Source organism: Ovis canadensis, chromosome 5 (genome assembly GCF_042477335.2).
Source record: "Ovis canadensis isolate MfBH-ARS-UI-01 breed Bighorn chromosome 5, ARS-UI_OviCan_v2, whole genome shotgun sequence".
Lineage (NCBI taxonomy): Eukaryota > Metazoa > Chordata > Mammalia > Artiodactyla > Bovidae > Ovis > Ovis canadensis.
Genome location: NC_091249.1, coordinates 65661867 through 65679701, shown reverse-complemented (window position 1 = coordinate 65679701; position 17835 = coordinate 65661867). Strand labels below are relative to the sequence as shown.

The following is a 17835-nucleotide window of genomic DNA, read 5'->3' as shown; positions in this document are numbered from 1 at the left end:
AATCTGGAGAACTCGTAGGTAGAGTTGTTTCTGAGGCAAACGACCTTTGATCAGGGCTGGGGTGTATGTTGGTGAGCCTTGGTGCTCTTGCCCAAACCTGGCAACCCCTCCAAGGGCTGATGTCAGTCCTTCCCCCCAAGAAACAGTTGAGAGTGAGACAGTGCGTATGCTGACAGAACTGAGTGTGCTGAACGGAAAGGTTACAGAAACTTCTTGACATCAGCTGAGATGTCAGAGCTGAAGCTTTGGACATACTCAAACATCTTCCACCAAGATGGGCTCTGTCCCCTGGGAGACTGAAGGAGCAGGCGAGCCAGCAAGCACTCGGTTAAATGTCGTCTTAATTTGGAAAGCGCAGGGGGACATTTTTTTTTATCAATAGTCAGCCATTCTCCAGCACTAGCAGTGCCACAACGCAGTGCTCACTTGGAGCCCGGGGGCAGTTTCGAGACTGACAGGCAGCCTTCCTGCCTGTCACCCAACTTCAGCTTGGCAGCTCACTGACCCTACCTCTCCTCTGACTGAAATGAGAGGGATATGGCAACTACCACCCTTGGGACTCTGGAGAGAACACAGCAAGACAGGAACAGGACGGGAAGGGTTTCAGCACAGGCTCAGCCTGGCACACAGTGTGCACCTAGAAAATAGGTCAGTATTTTCCAGTCCCTACTAAGTGGGTACAATATAGTGGGTCAGGGGTAGGAGGCATGATCAGAAACATTCATTCAACAAACATTTTGTATTTATGAGTAATTACTAAGGGTCAGAAGTAGCACTAGGAATGGCAGTGGGGGGAGAGGTACACAGAATCATTTAAATATTTTAAAGCAATTGCTATGTGTTGGGTAGTCTTGGCACTGGCTGATGTCAGGTGGAGAGAAGATAATCCATAGAATCACTCATTCACTGAATGAAATTTACTGAACATTTGCTTAATGCCCTGCACTGAAAATATAATGAACCAAACAGCGTCCACAGTGTCAGTGAAAAGTTAAAGTGTTCGTCATGTCTGACTCTCTGTGACCCCATGGACTATAGCCCACCAGGCTCCTCTGTCCATGGAATTCTCTAGGCAAGAATACTGGAGTGGGTACCCATTCCCTTATCCAGGGGATCTTCCCAACCCAGAGATGGAACCCTGGTCTCCTGCACTGCAGGCAAATTCTTTACCAGCTGAGCCACAGGGCAGGGCCCTCTGAAACCAGCATCTCCAGATAAGGAGACTGAGGCAGCAGAGCCTTGGCAAAGGGCTCACTGCTGAGGGCACCAGGGCTCCAACACTGGGTCATCTGGACCCAGGCTGGCCCTGCTAATGGGGCCACCCCCCAGCCTCCCCTCACATTTCCTTTCAGGGCACTGACAATGAGTCATTAATAGCGGAATTTTAATGGCAAAAGCACAGCAGTTCCAGGGGCTTCGAGGAAGCCCATCCCCTGGGGCTGTACAGAGACCGCAGGGACTGAACAGCCGAGGATTTTTGGTCCCTTGACAACATTCCTCTCACGACTCTCCATCCTTCCTTCTCCACAATGGGAGCTTAAAAATATCCCCCTTCTGTATCTGGCATGCCAGATTGGATTAGCACTTAATTTGTAACAACCGATGGGGAGGGAGAGCCCTACCTGCCCATCACCACAGGAGGCCCAGGGTCCCCAGACTGTCTGAACTGCCCCTTGGCCCCAGGCATGACCAGAGAAGCTGATAATCAGAGAACCCCCAGTGACAAAAGGAGGGGAAGAGGCTGGGGAGTGGGGCTCCATGGGAAGTCAGGAAGTGACACTTTACACAGCGGGTGCCCCAGGAAGGTTTACCAGCTATCTGAGGGGACCTGGGCTCTGTGCCCAGCTCTATGAGGGGAGCACTCGGTTAACCAAGTTCTTTACTGCAGGATTTCTTGGAACCTTGAATATGCTGATGTATATTGTGAATCTATAAAAAGGGGATGTCTAGTGCAGCGTTTCCCAAACTTATCTGACCACAGACCTTTTTTTTTTTTTTGCAGAGATATGAGTGCGCTGCACAGCTTAAAACCCTGAGCTTTAACCAGTGTGTGTCTTGAGCCCTTACCTGCACAACGGGGCCTCATTTAGTGCTGAGGATACTGGAATCCAAAGAAAAAGTCCCTGCTTCCAAGGAGCCATCTGTAGGAGGAAGCCACAGGAGGGGACCAGTGGGGTGAGGCCCGTGTTCAGGGCAGCCCTGGAAAGGGAGTAAAGGGCAGGGGAGGTGCGGGAGCTAGAGGAAGCTTAGGGCTCCAGTGGCGAGACCACTAGAAGTGGGAGGAGGTGCGGCCGGCAGAGAGAGAAATGTAGAGAACTCCCCTCCTCAGATCCTCCCCACGTGGAGCTAGCCAGGCTGGGTGGTCTTTCCCATTTGAACAGTTCCTAGGGGCTTGGTCCTCAGTCCTTGCCACCCCGCACCCGCAACCACATCTCTGCTATTGAACTTGGGCTAACATCCAGAAGCCAGGGAACAGCTATGCACAAATTCAGTAATTGGAGTCATTAGTGTTGACTCAGAAATCATTTTTTTCTATGTCTCTCTCTTGGAGAAGCTTTTAAGACCCTTTAAATTGGTTAATGGAGAGTTTGGATATGAGGATGGAGCCTCAGCTTTCAGCTTCCCCTGCCCGTCTCCCTGGCTTTCCCCAATATACTCAAGGGCAAGAGTGATGAGATAATCTCCAGTATCTCTTTTATTAAACTCCCATCCATTTCTGGCACAAACCTTTCACAAACGAGGATCTTGAAATCTACACTCTCTGGTACCAAAACTCCTGGGGCTCAATCTTCTCTTGTCGGCAGGACGATAATAAGGCTTTCACATAAAATTGCAGTGAGAACTGTGCAAAAGAGCCCTGGGCCAGGGGTCAAGAGGCAGGATTCTAGCCCTGGCCTGATGACTCACAAACCCATGGAAACAGGGCATCACTCTGCCTCCTGGGGCCTGAGTGCGCACCAAGGTCCTTTCGCAGTGAAATGTCCCACCTCAGCCCTGGTGGGTCGGAGGGCAGACACCGCTGCCCTTGGTCTACAGTTGAGGAAACAACACAGCAAGTCAGGCCACTGCTTCGAGGGGATGTGGCCAGAACCGGGGTCTTTATATACTTCCCTCTTCTTCACTGTGCTGGCCAGGTACTTAAGGTTCTTTGGGAAGTCAGGTGGATAATTGGCCTCTTCTTTGGGATTCAAGTTGTGGTATCTCTCTGAGAACTTGCAGGCTCCATCTTTAGGGCTGAGTGAAGCGTGAAGGCCTGAAAAAGTCAAACAGTTACATCAGGCCTTTGGACACTAAGCTCCTTCCTTCCAAATCAAAGGTGAAATGGAGACAATCATGGATCTAGTGGAGATGAACAAAAGCAACATGATTCAGCGTTTCCTGAACTGTAGGCGTTTGTGGAACCACCCCTTTGGATCTGTGCTCCCTTTATGCAATGTTGCAAGGTTTTTCTCGAACTTGATTCACTATTTTTTAATATCTGTGAAACTATAATATGCTAATCACATTTTATAATATATATTAACAATACAAATACTAAAATAAAAAAAATATTAGCTTGAATGCTGCCTAAAATCCTCTTGTGAACCACCGGAGGCACACACATCAGATGCTGGCAAAAAATGATGTAGTCTGAGCCTGAGGAAACTGAGGCCAGGCAAGGGGGAAGGGAAGTGATTTCTCAAAGACAAAGGCCAAGGCAAGGACCAGGGTCTCTGGCCCCTTCAGTATAAAGTTTTCCCCAGGTCAATGAAGGAATCTTTTATGTATAGACGAAATGACTGTGAACACATCCACAGCTCATTTGTGGGCCTATGAGAAATGATCGGAGTCATCTATTAGCCATGTACTTGAAATGGCTCAAAAACCTAAGCTCCCACGGAATTTCCACCCCAGAAAGGGATACTGACACCCTATTTTTGTTGCCATCTCACCTCCTTCCTGCCCGCCCCTCCCTCCAGCACCCGTGAGAGGTCCTGGTGACTGCATCTTATCTCACCTTAGCCAAAACCCAGTCTGACGAGACTCCTTTCCAAGGGATAAGGGTGTGGGGGGATGGCCCTGCTGGAGGCTCCAGGGCTGGCTCGGAGATGCCCGCTTCTACAGAGGAGGCCAAGGTTCCCTGTGCTTGAGGCGTGTGGCAGGCCAGAGGCTCCTGCCAGCAGGCTCCTGTTCAGGCTGCAAAGAGAGGGGCTGGAAAACGACTTCAGTCCTCTTGCTGCTAGGTCGCTGGGCCCTGGGGCTGCAAGGAGAGGGGAGAGCAGTGCTTACCCTGTGTCCTTGGACGTCTACTTTGGAGCAAGGGTTTCTTAAAGGACTTGGCTCCCCTGGCATTGTTCACCAGGTCAGCCAGAGTGAGTTAGGGGTGAGCAGGGCTCCCAGAGCCCTAGACTGTAAATTGGGGCCCGGAGGCAGCCTCAGGATAGAGTCCCTCCTGACGAGTCATCTGAAAGGCCACCACGTATTCAACACCTACTATGCGCCAGGGCTATGCTAAGCCCTTGGCTGTCGTCTCATTTAATCCTCAATGAGTTTCCAGAGATTGATTCCAAGATGGCAGAGTAGAAGGACGTGCCCTCACCTCCTCATGTGAGAGTACCAATAACTAGCTGCTGAACAATCATCAACAGGGGGACGCGGGAACCCACCAAGAAAGGATATCCCACATCCAAAGACAAAGGAGAAGCCGCAATGAGATGGTAGAAGGGGACGCAATCACAATAAAATTAAATCCCATACCCTCCAGGTGAGTGGCCCACAAACTGGAAAATAACTGTATCACAGAAGTTCTCCCACTGTTGTGAAGGTTCTGAGCACTACGTCAGGCTTCCCAGCCCAGGGAACTGGCAAAAGGACTGGGAATCCCCAAGAAATCTGACTTTGAAGGCTGGTGGGATTTGATTACAGGACTTCCACAGGACTGGGGGAAACAGACTCCACTCTTAAAGGGCACAAACAACCTAATGAGTTTTCAGAGGTGAAGAAACAGAGGTGCAAGAACATGCAATCCAAGTTCAGTGACAGAGCAGGGGTTAAAACTCAGGTTTGATCTGTCAAACTCAAAAAGCTGGGCTCATACCCACCAATGGAGCAGGAAGTAACAGAGAGACAGAAGGCTACCGTCACCTGCTTCTCTGTCGCAGGGTACTAAGCTCAGGGAGGGACCTGATGGTTGTGATTCTCGTCTGTACCTGCTGCCTCCATGGAGAAGAGGGCCTGCAGCCTCTCCTGGGCGGGCGTGTTCCCCAGAGCTGCTGACTGCTGGTAACATCTCATGGCCTCTCCCAGACTCCTCTGTACCCCAAGGCCCTTCTCATAGCAAATTCCCAAGTGGTATCTGCTCTGTGAGTCCTAAAGGAAGAAACGGACAGACACACAGATGGACGCACACAAAGGACTGAGAACTGAAATGCTGGGGCAGGAGGAAGGCGCAGCAGTCAGCAGGCTGGCGCTTCACCCCCGCAGGGTCAGGCCCAGCCCCGACTCCCTCACTGGACCAAGGGGTCTCAACTCTGAAGAGCCAGAGGCCCAGAACAGAGGAAACAGGGATCCTTCCACCCAGAGCAATTCCGGCCAGAGCAGTATGGAAACTTGCTGAGGATGGTGTGCAGAAGCGAAGTCTGCGAGAGGCACTCAGTCCTGCTAGGGGAGTCAGGCCCCTAGGTTTGCCTGAAAGAGCCAGGAGCTGTTTCTCCTGGTAGAGGGTAGAGGCTGGGCTTCTGCAAGCCCAATATGCCTTCCTGATCTCTGCCCAGACGGTTACAAAGCCTACGTTACCGAGAACGTGTTCCTCCTCCTCTGAAAGGTTAAAATGGTTTTATCCCTTTGCCTTTGGCTCTGGGTCCTCTCTCTCTCTTGCTGAGAACTAGCAGTATCAGGTAGGGATTAGGAACCCAGTCTGTACAGCCAGATGTCTGAGTTCCAGTCTTGGCCTCACCACTTCCCAGCTGTGTAACCTCAGACATGACAGTCTATGTCTCTGTGCCTGTCTCCTCATCTGTAAAGTGGGACTAATAACAGCACCAACCTTATTAACCCTGTGGTTAAATGTGTCAGTACATGGAAAGTGTCTAGATTAGCGTTATTGTTATCACACTTGTCATTGCCCACATCGTAATCTCTCCCTCTCAGTAATAAATATTTTCATTATATTCAGTCTCCCAATCATGGTTCCATTTCTCTTCTGCCTTCTTTTTGTTTTGTTTTGTTTTGTTTTGTTTTGCCAGCCGTATCTCTTCTGCCTTCTAAAGTCAAATTTCTGGAAAGTTTCTGTAACATGTAGACCAGAGTCTATGTAATAAATATGGTTGACTCATGGCTACAGGCCAGGTTGGAACACAGTCAAGGTCAAAATACCCATGCTGTTATGCACATACATGTTATACCACATCCCTTTGTGTACTTTTCCACTGGGCCTGCTGGGTGACTAACACAGGCCAGGGTGTCCCCAGGATTGTCCCTCATATGGTCCCGAGGCCCATCCAGCTCTAGGAAGGCTCTGCAGCTATTTCATGAAAAGGCAGGCACAGAGGCTGGTACTGCTTGGTAATACTGGTCCCCTTTTGATGGCTACTGCAAATACTTTGGGCTTCCCATGTAGCTCAGTGGTAAAGAATTCGTCTACCAATGCAGGAGAGGTGAGTTCAGTCCCTGTGTTGGAAAGATCCCCTGGAGTAGGAAATGGCAACCCACTCCAGTATTCTTGCCTGGAAAATCCCATGGACAGAGGAGCCTGGCAGGCAAGTCCATGAGGTCACAAAGAGTCAGATATGACTGAACATGCATGCCACCATGGCAGATACTTTGGACAACACAGAGTGAAAAAGGAGAAGTATTCTGATGCCCAAGAGTTCACTGAAGCCATCACCATGTCGGCCAGAAAGCAAAGAGGAGCAGCAGCCCTTATGGAGGGAAATTCTAGTACATGGCCACTGCTGGCTTTAATTCAGGGCTTCTGGTCCTTCAAGATACAACTCAAAAAATATATACACTGGTCAGAGACACTTGAGGATACAGCAGACCCACAGATGTCTTTTCAGTGATTCACGGTGACATAAAGCTATGAAATTTCCTGCATTAAAAATATCTGTTTAACTCAATATTTCCTGAACCTATCTGAACATTTTTTCCTTTTATTATTTATGCTAATGCTCTCTGGAACAGACTCTGGGTCATGCTACCTGGATGCCAATCCCTAGTTCATAGACAACCAGACATCCTCTACCCCTCAAACTGCTTAATGTCTTCACCTCACATGTCTTCTGACTTCCCTGGACTAAATTCCTTGTGATGGTACACCTTTTATGTGTGCACTTTACAAAGTGCTTTCACACTTATTATCTCAGTTAGATTCTGATCCTCACGACAACCCCGTGAAGCAGTAGGCAGGTCAGGCAGGCATTATTACTCCAATCTTAGAGATGAGGAAAACAAGTGACCAGCTCAGTAGTATGCTAGTAAAAATAACAACTAGCTCTCTAAGGGGGAAAGCCCTGCTGTGTTGCATTTGGCAATTCTGTGGTGCTTATGCTCCCCCAACAGCTGATTTCAAGCTAATGTCAACTCTTCTACGCTGGTATGAGCTGACATCAGCACACCACTGCTCAAGGGGCACACAGCAAGTTAGCGAGAGTTAAGGCTTAAAGCCAATGCTCCTATCAGCCTTCTTCTAAGCATGGTACCCATTCCCAAATCACTTCCTCTATCCGATTTGATCCCCATCATGCCTGGATAAGGAAACCTCATACCCCATTGTTGGCTGCAAGCCAAAGATATTTCACAGCTCTCCGCTCGTCCACATAGGGCTCCTTGGTGAAAAACACCCCGAGAAAAGCTTGGGCCTGTGGTCAAGGAGGAAGGAAAAAGGTATCCTGGTTACTGCCTAGTTCAACATGACCCAAGTACCCAGGAAAGACCCTACCAATGGCATTCACCTCTCGTAAGCCTGAGTCTGCAGCCCGCTTCAGCATGGACACTGCCCTCTGCCGCTCATGGTCCCACGAGGAGCCTGGGTCTTGTAGCAGGCACCTTGCATAGCGGTATTGAGCCAGGTTGTGGCCCTGGCTGGCAGCCAATTGGTAATAAAAAGCTGCCTGGGTTGAAGGGGAAAATATCCAGTTAACTGAGAACTCTGTAGGCTGCCTTTTTTTGGAATGAAGTTTTAAAAAATTATTTTAATTAAATAATATATAATCACTGTATCAATAGATTAGTCAGAAAATACAAATAAGTCAAAAATAGAAACAAAATTCCAAGAAATCCTACCTTCTGAAGATAGTTCTCTGTTAATATTTTAGTGTACAGCCTTCCCCCATATGCTGTAATATTAACATATATATACACATTATATATGTATTCACACACACATATCTAAGTGTGTGTGTATATGTGTGTGCGTGTGCGTGTTTGTAGGGATAGAGAGAACTATTTTGCAACCTATTTTTTTTTCACTTAACACTACACCCTGGTGGCTCAGTGGTAAAGAATCCACCTGGCAATGCAAGAGATACAGGTTCGATCCCTGGTCGGAGAAGATCCTACACACTGCAGATCAACTAAGCCTATGCGCCACAACTATTGAGCCTGTACTCTAGAGTCCTGGAGCTGCAATTACTGAAGCCCATGCACCCTAGAGCCCATGTTCTGCAACAAGAGAAGCCACCACGATGGCTTTGTTGCACTGCAACAAAGAGCAGCCCCCGGTCTCTGCAACTAGAGACAAGCCCATGCAACAGTGAAGACCCAACACAGCCAAAAATAAAGAAGTAAAATAAATAAAACTGTTAAAATAAGCTGCTAGTTTAAAAAAAGTAATACACCACGAATACCTTCCCTTATAAATAAATATAGATACAGTACATCATTTTTAAGGCCAACATAGATGTTACTAACCAATTCTCTATTGAAGGAACTTCAAATTGCTTCCCTTTTTTGGGCCATCATATACAATTCTAGGAAATAACATTCTTATGTACAACATCTTTGCCTACCCTACTTTCTAGAATTAATTAATCCATTCATCAAGGTAACATTCTAGGTCATGAGGATATAGCTGCAAAGAAGAAAGACAAGGTCCCTGGCCTTCCTGTGTTTGGAGTTTAAATTCTGAGAAGCTGGAGACTTATTTATTTTTCCCTCCAGGCTTGGAGAGAGAAGCTGGACTTTCCCAAGCCCTGGCCCCTGCTTATCTCTGGAGGTCACTATGGGCAATGCAGCACAGGCCATGAGCCTGGGGGCAGGAGGAGGTGCGGTACCTTCCTGGGGTCCCTGGGGGTGCCCCTGCCATGCTCGTGACACAAGCCCACGTTGTACTGTGCTTTGCTGTAGCCGCGGTCTGCTGCTTTCTGGAAGTAAGAAAAGGCTGCCATGTAGTCCCCATTCTTCATGTTCTCTGTCCCTGTAAGAAAGCACAGGCTGTAAACACAGCTTCCTCTGTGAACTTCCCCACATCCTTAGTCAGATACCCAGAGGCTCCTTCCTTTCTTTTTTGTGCTAGACACTTTGCATGGATGTATTTCCATCCTCTGAGTAGTTCCATCCTATACTCCATCCTTCTCTTGGGAGCAGCATCCTAATTTTCCCTTTGGGAACAGCCCTCCCCCAAGGGCTGTCAATCAGTGTGCCTCTGCTCTTCCCAACCAATGAGACCTTCTCTCAGGAATCTGAATCTTGATCTGGTTGCAACAGGAGAGAGAACAGCCCCTGCAGGTTATTCTGATGGCAGCACTCTGCAGACACTGATGCTCAGTTACTGCCCTCTAGATTTCTGGAGCCTCTCTGATTCCTGTCCTTTCTGATTCCTTGGCAGGAAGCTATAGATCCCAATAGATTCCTTTTGTGCTTAGGTTAGCCAAAGTGGGTTTAGGCTGCTTGTCACCAACATAAGGTAACTGATACAGCTGATACTGTCAATCCTGCTTTATGAGAAAACTGTGAGAGATAATATAAGAGATCCCAGCTCCAAAGCCCATGTTCTTTTTATCATCTGAACAAAGAGGAAAACAGGGAAGAGGCTGGGCATGGCCTACTCTCAACTCTAAGCCTGTTTTTCCTGCCTGGGATGCCTTTTTCTGCCTCCATCATCAGGCCGTCCCAACCTGTTTCTGCCCTAGAATCTTCAGACCACACTCAGGCTTTAAACACTCTTCTGGCACTTACTTCATATATAAGCCTTTTTCTAGGAACTAAACTGTTTTGAGAGTACAAGCCCTGTCTCCTCAATTAGACTGTAAAATCCCGGAGGCAGAAGCAGAAAAAGAATGTAGAAGAAATAACTCTGCATAGGGTGAAAGCTCTATACAAATGCAAAATATGATTATGGCTTACGCTCCCTTTGTGCTCTGCCACAGTGCTGAGCACTTGCTGAATAAATGAATATGTATATGAAGGAAGGAATGGACAAGAAAATTCTCAGAAGACGGTCTGCCCATCAAAAATCACAAAAAGCTAATGAGGTGGAAGCTGGGTTCCATTCAGCTAGCAGTGAATGAGTCACCTCCCGGCTGCCTGAAAACTCACTGTCAAGGGTTCACAGAGCCCTCTGTCCTTGAGGAGAAGACTCCAGAGGGCGAAGGATCCCACCCTGTCTCCATTCCCCACACTGGCTCCTCTGCCTCTAACCTAGACCAAGTCACTATCACATTTTGTTTAACCATCAGCTCCAAGCTAGTTTCCTGTTTCCCTTCTGGCATTCCTATGATCCACATCTGTCTACACAGCAGGCACAAATTTTTTCTTGTTTTTTTTTCAATTTGACTGTACTTACATCATGCAGGATCTAGTTCCCCGACCAGGGATCGAACGAAGGCCCCCTGCATTGGGAGCGCAGTCTTTACCTCACTAGACCACTAGGGAAGTCCCACAGGCAGAGAGATCTTTGAAAAAGTAGATCAGATCACATCACTGCCCCGCTTTCTGCTGCAGTACAAAAGCCCTCCAGTGGCTTCCTGTCTCAACCACTGTGGCTCAGAGGTCTGATCTGATCTGGCCCCTGCCTGTTTCTCTAATTTCATCTCTTTCTACTCTCCTGGTGATCCCTGAGCTCCAGCCACATTCACCCTTTTTTCCCTTTAAACAAACAAAATTCAATCCTGCCTCAGGACCTTTGCACTTGCTATTCCCTCAGCTTGAAAGCTTTCTCCAAACAGAAACAAGACTGGCTTATTTTTGTCAGCCAGGTCAAGGATCTTTCCATCTGTGATTCAGTCAGGTCAAGGCCTTCCAAATCAGAGCTGCTCCTTGTCCAAGTCACTAAAGCATCCCCCTGTGTAATTTTCTCCATAAGATTTATCATCTACTGAAATTCTCTTTTTTGTTTGTTAATTTGTTTTTCTCTCCTTCAGCTCACACAACAGCTCTATGAGAGTAAGGACTTTGTCTTGTGAAACACCGTGTCTCCAACAACTAAAACAGGGCTTAGCAAAGGTGACTGTTTAATACATCTGTACTGAATAATCCCAGCCTTTCCCCCACAGGCCCATTAGACTCCAAGAGATGCTGCTGGGGGGTCTGAGAAGGCCTGAAACAAGCCAGGTCACTGTGGTGAATAGGACAAATGTTGAAAGGTATCTGGGTCTCCAGATGTGGGTAAGTAAGGGCACTTGAGGGCCTGCACCAAACCTCAGGAGACTATCTTTGCCTAAGTGTGGCAGAAAATTCAAGGTATCATTCCAAGATTTTTCTCCTTCTTACACAGTAACAGAATTTCCAGGTACATTTCTATGACTACATTTCCCAGGCTCCTCTGAGACTAAATATAACTTCAAGTCTTCTTTCTGGACAATAATCTGTGCAACTGCTAGGTTGGGAAGGAGTGGTTCTTCAGCTTTCTCACCTTTCCCCTTCCAGCTGGTTAGTATTTGCATATGAAGCAGATGGGACCTTTAGCCTGTTTTAAGAATGGCAGAACTATTGGACTGAGAATAGGTCCCTAACACCACTAAGCCATTCTGCCAGCTTTGGTCGACATACCTTGGAGAAAATAAACTCTCTCATGTTTATTTATGTTATTATTAGGCCATTTGCTGCCCTGATCTTATCTGACCTACCCCAAATCTTTCCCATTTTCCCATCTGCCTTCCTAGAGGCAGGGTCCACCCAGTTACCTAGGAAGTTGAAAGCGATGGAAACACTGAGCTGGAAGAGCTGCTGAATGGAAGTCATGGCCTCCTCGAGGGAAAGACTTTTTGATTTCTCTTGTTCCTGGGGAAGAAACATAGACTCATCATAGGACAGTTCCCTGGGAGTGCTGCCTATTTAGGGAAATGTTATAGGGATCCAGGTGGCCACATGGACAATACCTGCTTTTCGTCAGTGGGCTGAGGTTGGGCCGGCTTTGCCTTGGACTTGAAGCTACTGCTGGCATGCAGGAAGCTGATGTCACTGGGATCTGCGAGGGAAAGGGCAAAGGAGGAAGGTGTTATTTCTTTTTTCTCCCACTCTCCCAATGCCCCCAGCCTTCCAGCCAGCACCACTGCCAAGAACCAAAATAATTCCAAATTGCCCCAGAAAGCATGAGGACTCACAAGAATGACAATTCCCTTAGCTGGCATATGCAGCAATAAAAAAGTCCATCTGCCCAATTCCCCACCCCCACCCCACCCCGCCACAGCCTTCTGCTTTTAGTAGCTGGGGCCATACCTTCCTCAGAGGGATCCTGATGCCTAGCTGCTCTCAAGGAGCTGGGAGAAGAGATGCTTTCAGGCTGAGTGGAGGGTTCTTCCTGGCCCAGCCTGTGTTTCCCAAGGCCAGTGTGCCTGGGAGCTGGGCTATCAGGGCTGGGCAGAATGTGTCTCCGCAGTGCTAGAAAGAGCCAGTGAGAACAGTCACATCAGAAGGGGATCAGTTCAGGGCTTCCCTGGCCATCCAGTGGTTAAGACTCTGTGTTTCCAATGCAGGGGGCGTGGGTTCGATCCCCAGTTGGGGAACTAAGATCCCACATGTGATACGCCCAAATAAAATTTAAATAAAAGAGAGAGAAGGGGATTGGTTCATCCTACTGGGACTGACTGAGCTCTCCCTGAGATTTTACGGACCAAAGGAAGAATCTGGAAACTCCTGAGATATTCCATCACATGCCTCCTCCTCCATTTCTTTGGCTGGCTTCCCTCCACTTGGGTGGAAAGAGGCCCACATTTCTGCTGATACCCACATCCCTCAAGCATAAATCTCTCCTTGGCTTGAATTCTTTCAGCCGCAGGAAGGCATCTACTTTATTCACTCTTCTAGCCTGGCACTTAGCACTTGGTTGATGGTAATACTGATAATGATTGTAGTCATAATAATAAAGGCAAGAACTTAAAGTGATACTTACTGAGTGCTTACTACATGCCAGGCACTAAGTCCTCCACATGTATTGACTCATTTAGTCCTTCCAAGAAACCTATGGGGTGTGTTTTATTATTTCCTCATTTTACAGGTGAAGAAACTGAGGCACAAGAAAGTTAAGTGACTCATCCAGGGATTTCCCTAGTGGTCCAGTGATTAAGAATCCACCTTCCAATGCAGGGAACACACGTTTGATCCCTGGTCTGGGAACTAAGAACCCATGTGCTCTAGGGTACTGAGTAGTGCAACTAATACCAAACACAGCTAAAAATAAGTAAGTTTTTTTTTTTTAAGTAATTTGGCCAGGGACACAAAACTAGTTTCAGCAGTTCTGGGCTGGAATCCTGGCAGTGTGACTCCAGACCTGTAACCGTGACACTGCACTGTACTGCCTCTGTACCATGGCACATGATAGCCATTCAATAAGGTGGCTCAGTTGGTAAAGAATTCACCAGCAACACAGGAGTACTGCTTGCAATGCAGGAGATCAGAGTTCGATCCCTGAATCAGGAAAATCCCTTGGAAAAGGTAATGGCAACCCATTACGGTATTCTTGCCTGGAAAATCCCATGGACAGACAAGCCTGGCGGGCTACAGTCCATGGGGTCGCAAAAGTTGGACACAACTTAGCGACTAAGCCACCGCCACAAAGATTCACTTTTTAATGAATGACTAACCAGAGAATAACCTAACTGGTTGAGAACGGGGCAGGGAGCCACACCTAGAATCTAAAATCTCCTGGACCCCTGCACGGCTCCCTCCATGAAAGGTGAGGGGAGGACATGGGAGGACCCTGGGGGCAGGTGTGGCCTACACCCTGGGTGGATAGAACTTCCTCCCATTCCCCTTCCTCTGACTGCAGATAGGAAAGGCAAGGAGCCTCTGATGGCTCTTTTCCTGAGGTGTGTCCAGAGATGCTTCCTGGCGCAGAGAAACTCCCAGCCCAGCCCTTCTGTCCCTGGGACTGAGAACTCACAGGAACAAGGGTGCCTCAAGGGAGATGAGAGGAAGCGGTCCAGCGGACTGCACCAAGAGCAGTGCTCCACTCGCCAAGGTCCTGCTGGCAGGGATGTCTGGAAGTGGATCTGCCTCGCCAGCTGCAGGGCCAACACGGCCAGAGTGCCCTGGGGAAGACAGCATATAATGGACACAGCTCTCCATTGATCAACTCCTGCAGCCCAATGTCACTACCTCGAGAAGCCCTTTCCTGATTTCTGGCTGTGGCCGCTTGCCCACTACACACTCTTACAAGCACCCAAACCTTCCCTGTGGAGCCCAGATCACACTGGTACTTAAACAGTCATCTCTGCAATTATCCATCAAGGTCTGTCTCTCCTGTTAGTCTCTAAGCACTACAAGGGCAGGAACCATGTCTATTTTGCTCACCTATGTATTCCTAGTAGACCATAGATATAGTCTAATAGATATAGACTTATCTATCTATATAATCTAGTAAATACAGGCACCTCACCTAATAGATATAGCACTAATAAATAAATGTTGAATAGATGCATGAGTGAGTGACTGAATAAACATGGGCAATAGTGACAAAGCTCAGGGGTGACATCAGGACCCCTGAGATCCAGACCCAGTTTATAGAAGGACTCACTACAGGATCACCCAAGGGTTCATATAGTTGACAAAATGGGAAAACACACCCTCTCCAGGATGTGTTATGCCCCTAGGCCACAGATCCCCAGAGAGAAGTGCCCTTGGTGTGGAGACATTCCAGGCTCAGCTCTGCTGATGACACCAAATTAAAGATTAGAAACCTGAGGCTCAGAGAGGTCAAACCTCCTGCCCAAAGTACACAGCATGAAAGTGAGAGGGATGAGAAATGATGGACATGAGAATGATGTGAGTGCCAACTTCATTTAGAGTATCTTAAAAACAGAACCTGAGAGGCAAAGATTCTACCCTGATAGACCTCCTGTCAGCTCATATTACTAAACCTCTGTCTTTATAGATCAGAGTCAATAAATATTTACTAAGTAACTGTTACAGGCCAGGATGTGTACTGAGTGCTTTCATAAGCTATACTAGATACAGCAACAAAGGTACAGACCATAGTAGCTAACAGCATGAGCTCCAGAGTAAAATCTGGTTCTTCTACTTAATAGCTGTGTGCTCTTAAGAGTGTTACCTAAACTTTCAGAGCCTGAGTTTCCTCATCTATAAAATGAATATTATATTTCCTCTGTAAAGCTTTGTAAGGATTAAATAAGATAATATACAGAGAATTTATTAATAAATGAAAAGTTAGCTATTTAGTAATATTTAGTTATAAGCGTCATGAAGAATCATATCTACCTTGTTCTCTGCTATGTCCCTAAGGCATAGCAAAAGATGCCTGGCTCAATGAAGGTGTTCAATAAATGTTTACTGAATGAATGGAAGCTTCCCTGGTAGTTCAGACAGTAAAGTGTCTGCCTACAATGCAGGAGACCCAGGTTCGATCCCTGGGTCAGAAAGATCCACTGGAGAAGGAAATGGCAACCCACTCCAGTATTCATGCCTGGAAAATCCCATGGACTGAGGAGCCTGGTAGGTTACAGTCCATGGGGTCGCAAAGGGGGAACAGGATCAGCAATATCTCCCCAAATATGCTCCAACACCATGGGTTACTCAAATTTTGAGTGTGGGCACATTGATGCCCTAGCTCTTGTTTCTAGGCTACACTTCCATACAGGATCATTCTCATCCACAATGAAGGTCAAGGAAAGGAGTGGGGAAGCCTTACCCATGATATGGCATCCCACAATGTGTTCCGGGAGCCACAAGCAGACATCCACTGGAAGGCATCCTTCCATCCATGGGACTTTGGGCCCCTGCTTGTGCCTGGGCCAGGGCAGTGGGGCCTGGACCTAGATGTAACAGAGGCTATCAAGTTCTGGCCTAAGTGAGGGTAGAGGGAGGCCAGGGAGTACATGGGTGACAGAATGGCAGTATCTCACCTGTCAAAACTGGGCACAGGAACCAGCAGGTTGGAGGAGGTAGCCTGAGGCCCATCTGGGCTGGAGGACTTGGGGGTCACCCCACGAAGGCCAGGTCCCAGCAGACGGGGAAGAGCTGTACAGAGCAAGGATCAGTCACTTTCACATGAACAGGATTGAGGCAAGGACGTCTCCACCAGTCTTCCCTCTGACCCTTGACAGAGCCCCACACCAGGAACCCAGGAAACACTGACACTTGCTTCTGCAGAGGTTCTTTAACAAGGATACACGTAAGAATCTTTTGCCTACAACAGATTCCAGCGTGCCACCCCAGAACCAAACAAACCAGGAGCATTCAGGGTTGAGCTATTTTGAAAAAGCTCCCTGGGTGATTTCTAGTGCCCTTCCGATAACCACTGTTCTAAAACGACCATTCATTCAAATACAAACTCTCGCTCACGGTTTGGAGCTCTCGGTCTCTAGAAATCTCGCGTCTTTCCATTGGCTCCGCCCACTCTGCTCATCTTTCCTGGACTGTTCACTGTCTCCGGCTACTTGGCTCCTCCCCTTCCAATAACTCCACCAACTCCTAGGCTCTACGCTCCACCTTCTTCCTACTAACCACTCCCACACCTCAAATTCCAAAGACCCCTTGACACAGATTGTAGCCCCGCCCCTTACGACGCAGCCTCTCCTCCGCTCTAGCACCGCCCATTATTGCTTTTGGCTTGATCCTCCTGGCCGCACCCTCCTCTGTTTCAAGTCTCAGGTGCCCTTTAAGATCCGGGGCTCCGAAGTCCCTTACCTCGGCCCAGGAGTCCCGGCAGCCGCCACATGTCGTCGCCAGCACCATAGAGCTCGCGGCCGAAAGAGGGAGGCCAAACCACGGGACAGCGGCTAGAGTGGCCGCTGTGGCGCCCTCCGAGTGGCCAAGTCCCCTAGGAAGCTCGCTACCAGCCAATTAGAGGGGAGCCCAGCCGGAAGCACGGCAATCAGCGAAAGGAAGTGGGGGTGTAGGCGTATTTAGGGGTAGCGGAGAGGTGAACTGCGACAAGGGCACGGGGATGTTGCCCCAGCATCCTGTGGAAGAGGTGTCATTTGCTGGCTGCACAAGAATGGGGGGATCGCACAGAGACACGGGGTGGCAGGTGGCGAAGCTGAACCGCCTCAGAAACAGGACCGTTGAGAAGCGGGGCAAGAGCGGCCTCCGTGGTGCTTGACGAACTTACAGACCCCGTGGAGGCTCGAGGGGGAACAATCTTCCCCAGGCCCCGAGGCTAGAGATGGGAGACACCAGGCCCAGTGGGTGGAGGAGAGGAGCCTTAGGGTGCGACGGAGTAAAACAGTAGTCCGAGCTTTCCGCCCAAGGCCATCAGCTTGGAGTTGCAGACACGGCACGACTTGACAGGAGATGAAAAACTGCACCTGGGGAACTCGGCTCTGGCTCGGCTTTGTTTCACTGTGTACCCTCCGGCCGAGCCCTTCCTTTGTCAGTGCCTCAGTCTGCCCCATGATAGGGTCAGATGGAGTGATCTCCCCTGGTCCTTCCTGGTTTAACAGGAACAAATTTCTGGTTTGA

At 48.5% G+C, this 17835-nt stretch overlaps 1 protein-coding gene across 1 annotated transcript; it reads right to left on the bottom strand.

The window, feature by feature from the left end:
- Positions 1–2677: 2677 nt before the first annotated feature.
- DELE1 (DAP3 binding cell death enhancer 1) lies at positions 2678–17246 on the bottom strand. Its single transcript, XM_069589929.1, has 13 exons — positions 17062–17246; positions 16278–16392; positions 16064–16187; positions 14300–14447; positions 12637–12798; positions 12297–12385; positions 12102–12198; positions 9252–9394; positions 7932–8090; positions 7746–7838; positions 5190–5349; positions 3998–4240; positions 2678–3253 (listed from the first exon to the last, which is right to left on the bottom strand). Exons 1-12 carry the CDS (start codon positions 17090–17092, stop codon positions 3999–4001), a joined length of 1563 nt encoding a protein of 520 aa, XP_069446030.1. The 5' UTR covers positions 17093–17246; the 3' UTR covers positions 2678–3253; position 3998.
- Between the last annotated feature and the right edge of the window lie 589 nt (positions 17247–17835).

Bases quoted from the DNA above. Each gene is read 5' to 3' on its own strand.
- DELE1 (XM_069589929.1), bottom strand. From the start codon at position 17,092: ATGTGGCGGCTGCCGGGACTCCTGGGCCGAG. The intron at 12,799-14,299 runs GTGAGTTCTCAG...GGCTCTTTCTAG, and splicing joins CTTGAGGCACCCTTGTTCCT to CACTGCGGAGACACATTCTG. The intron at 9,395-12,101 runs GTAACTGGGTGG...GCTTTCTTACAG, and splicing joins CATCGCTTTCAACTTCCTAG to GGACAGAGAACATGAAGAAT.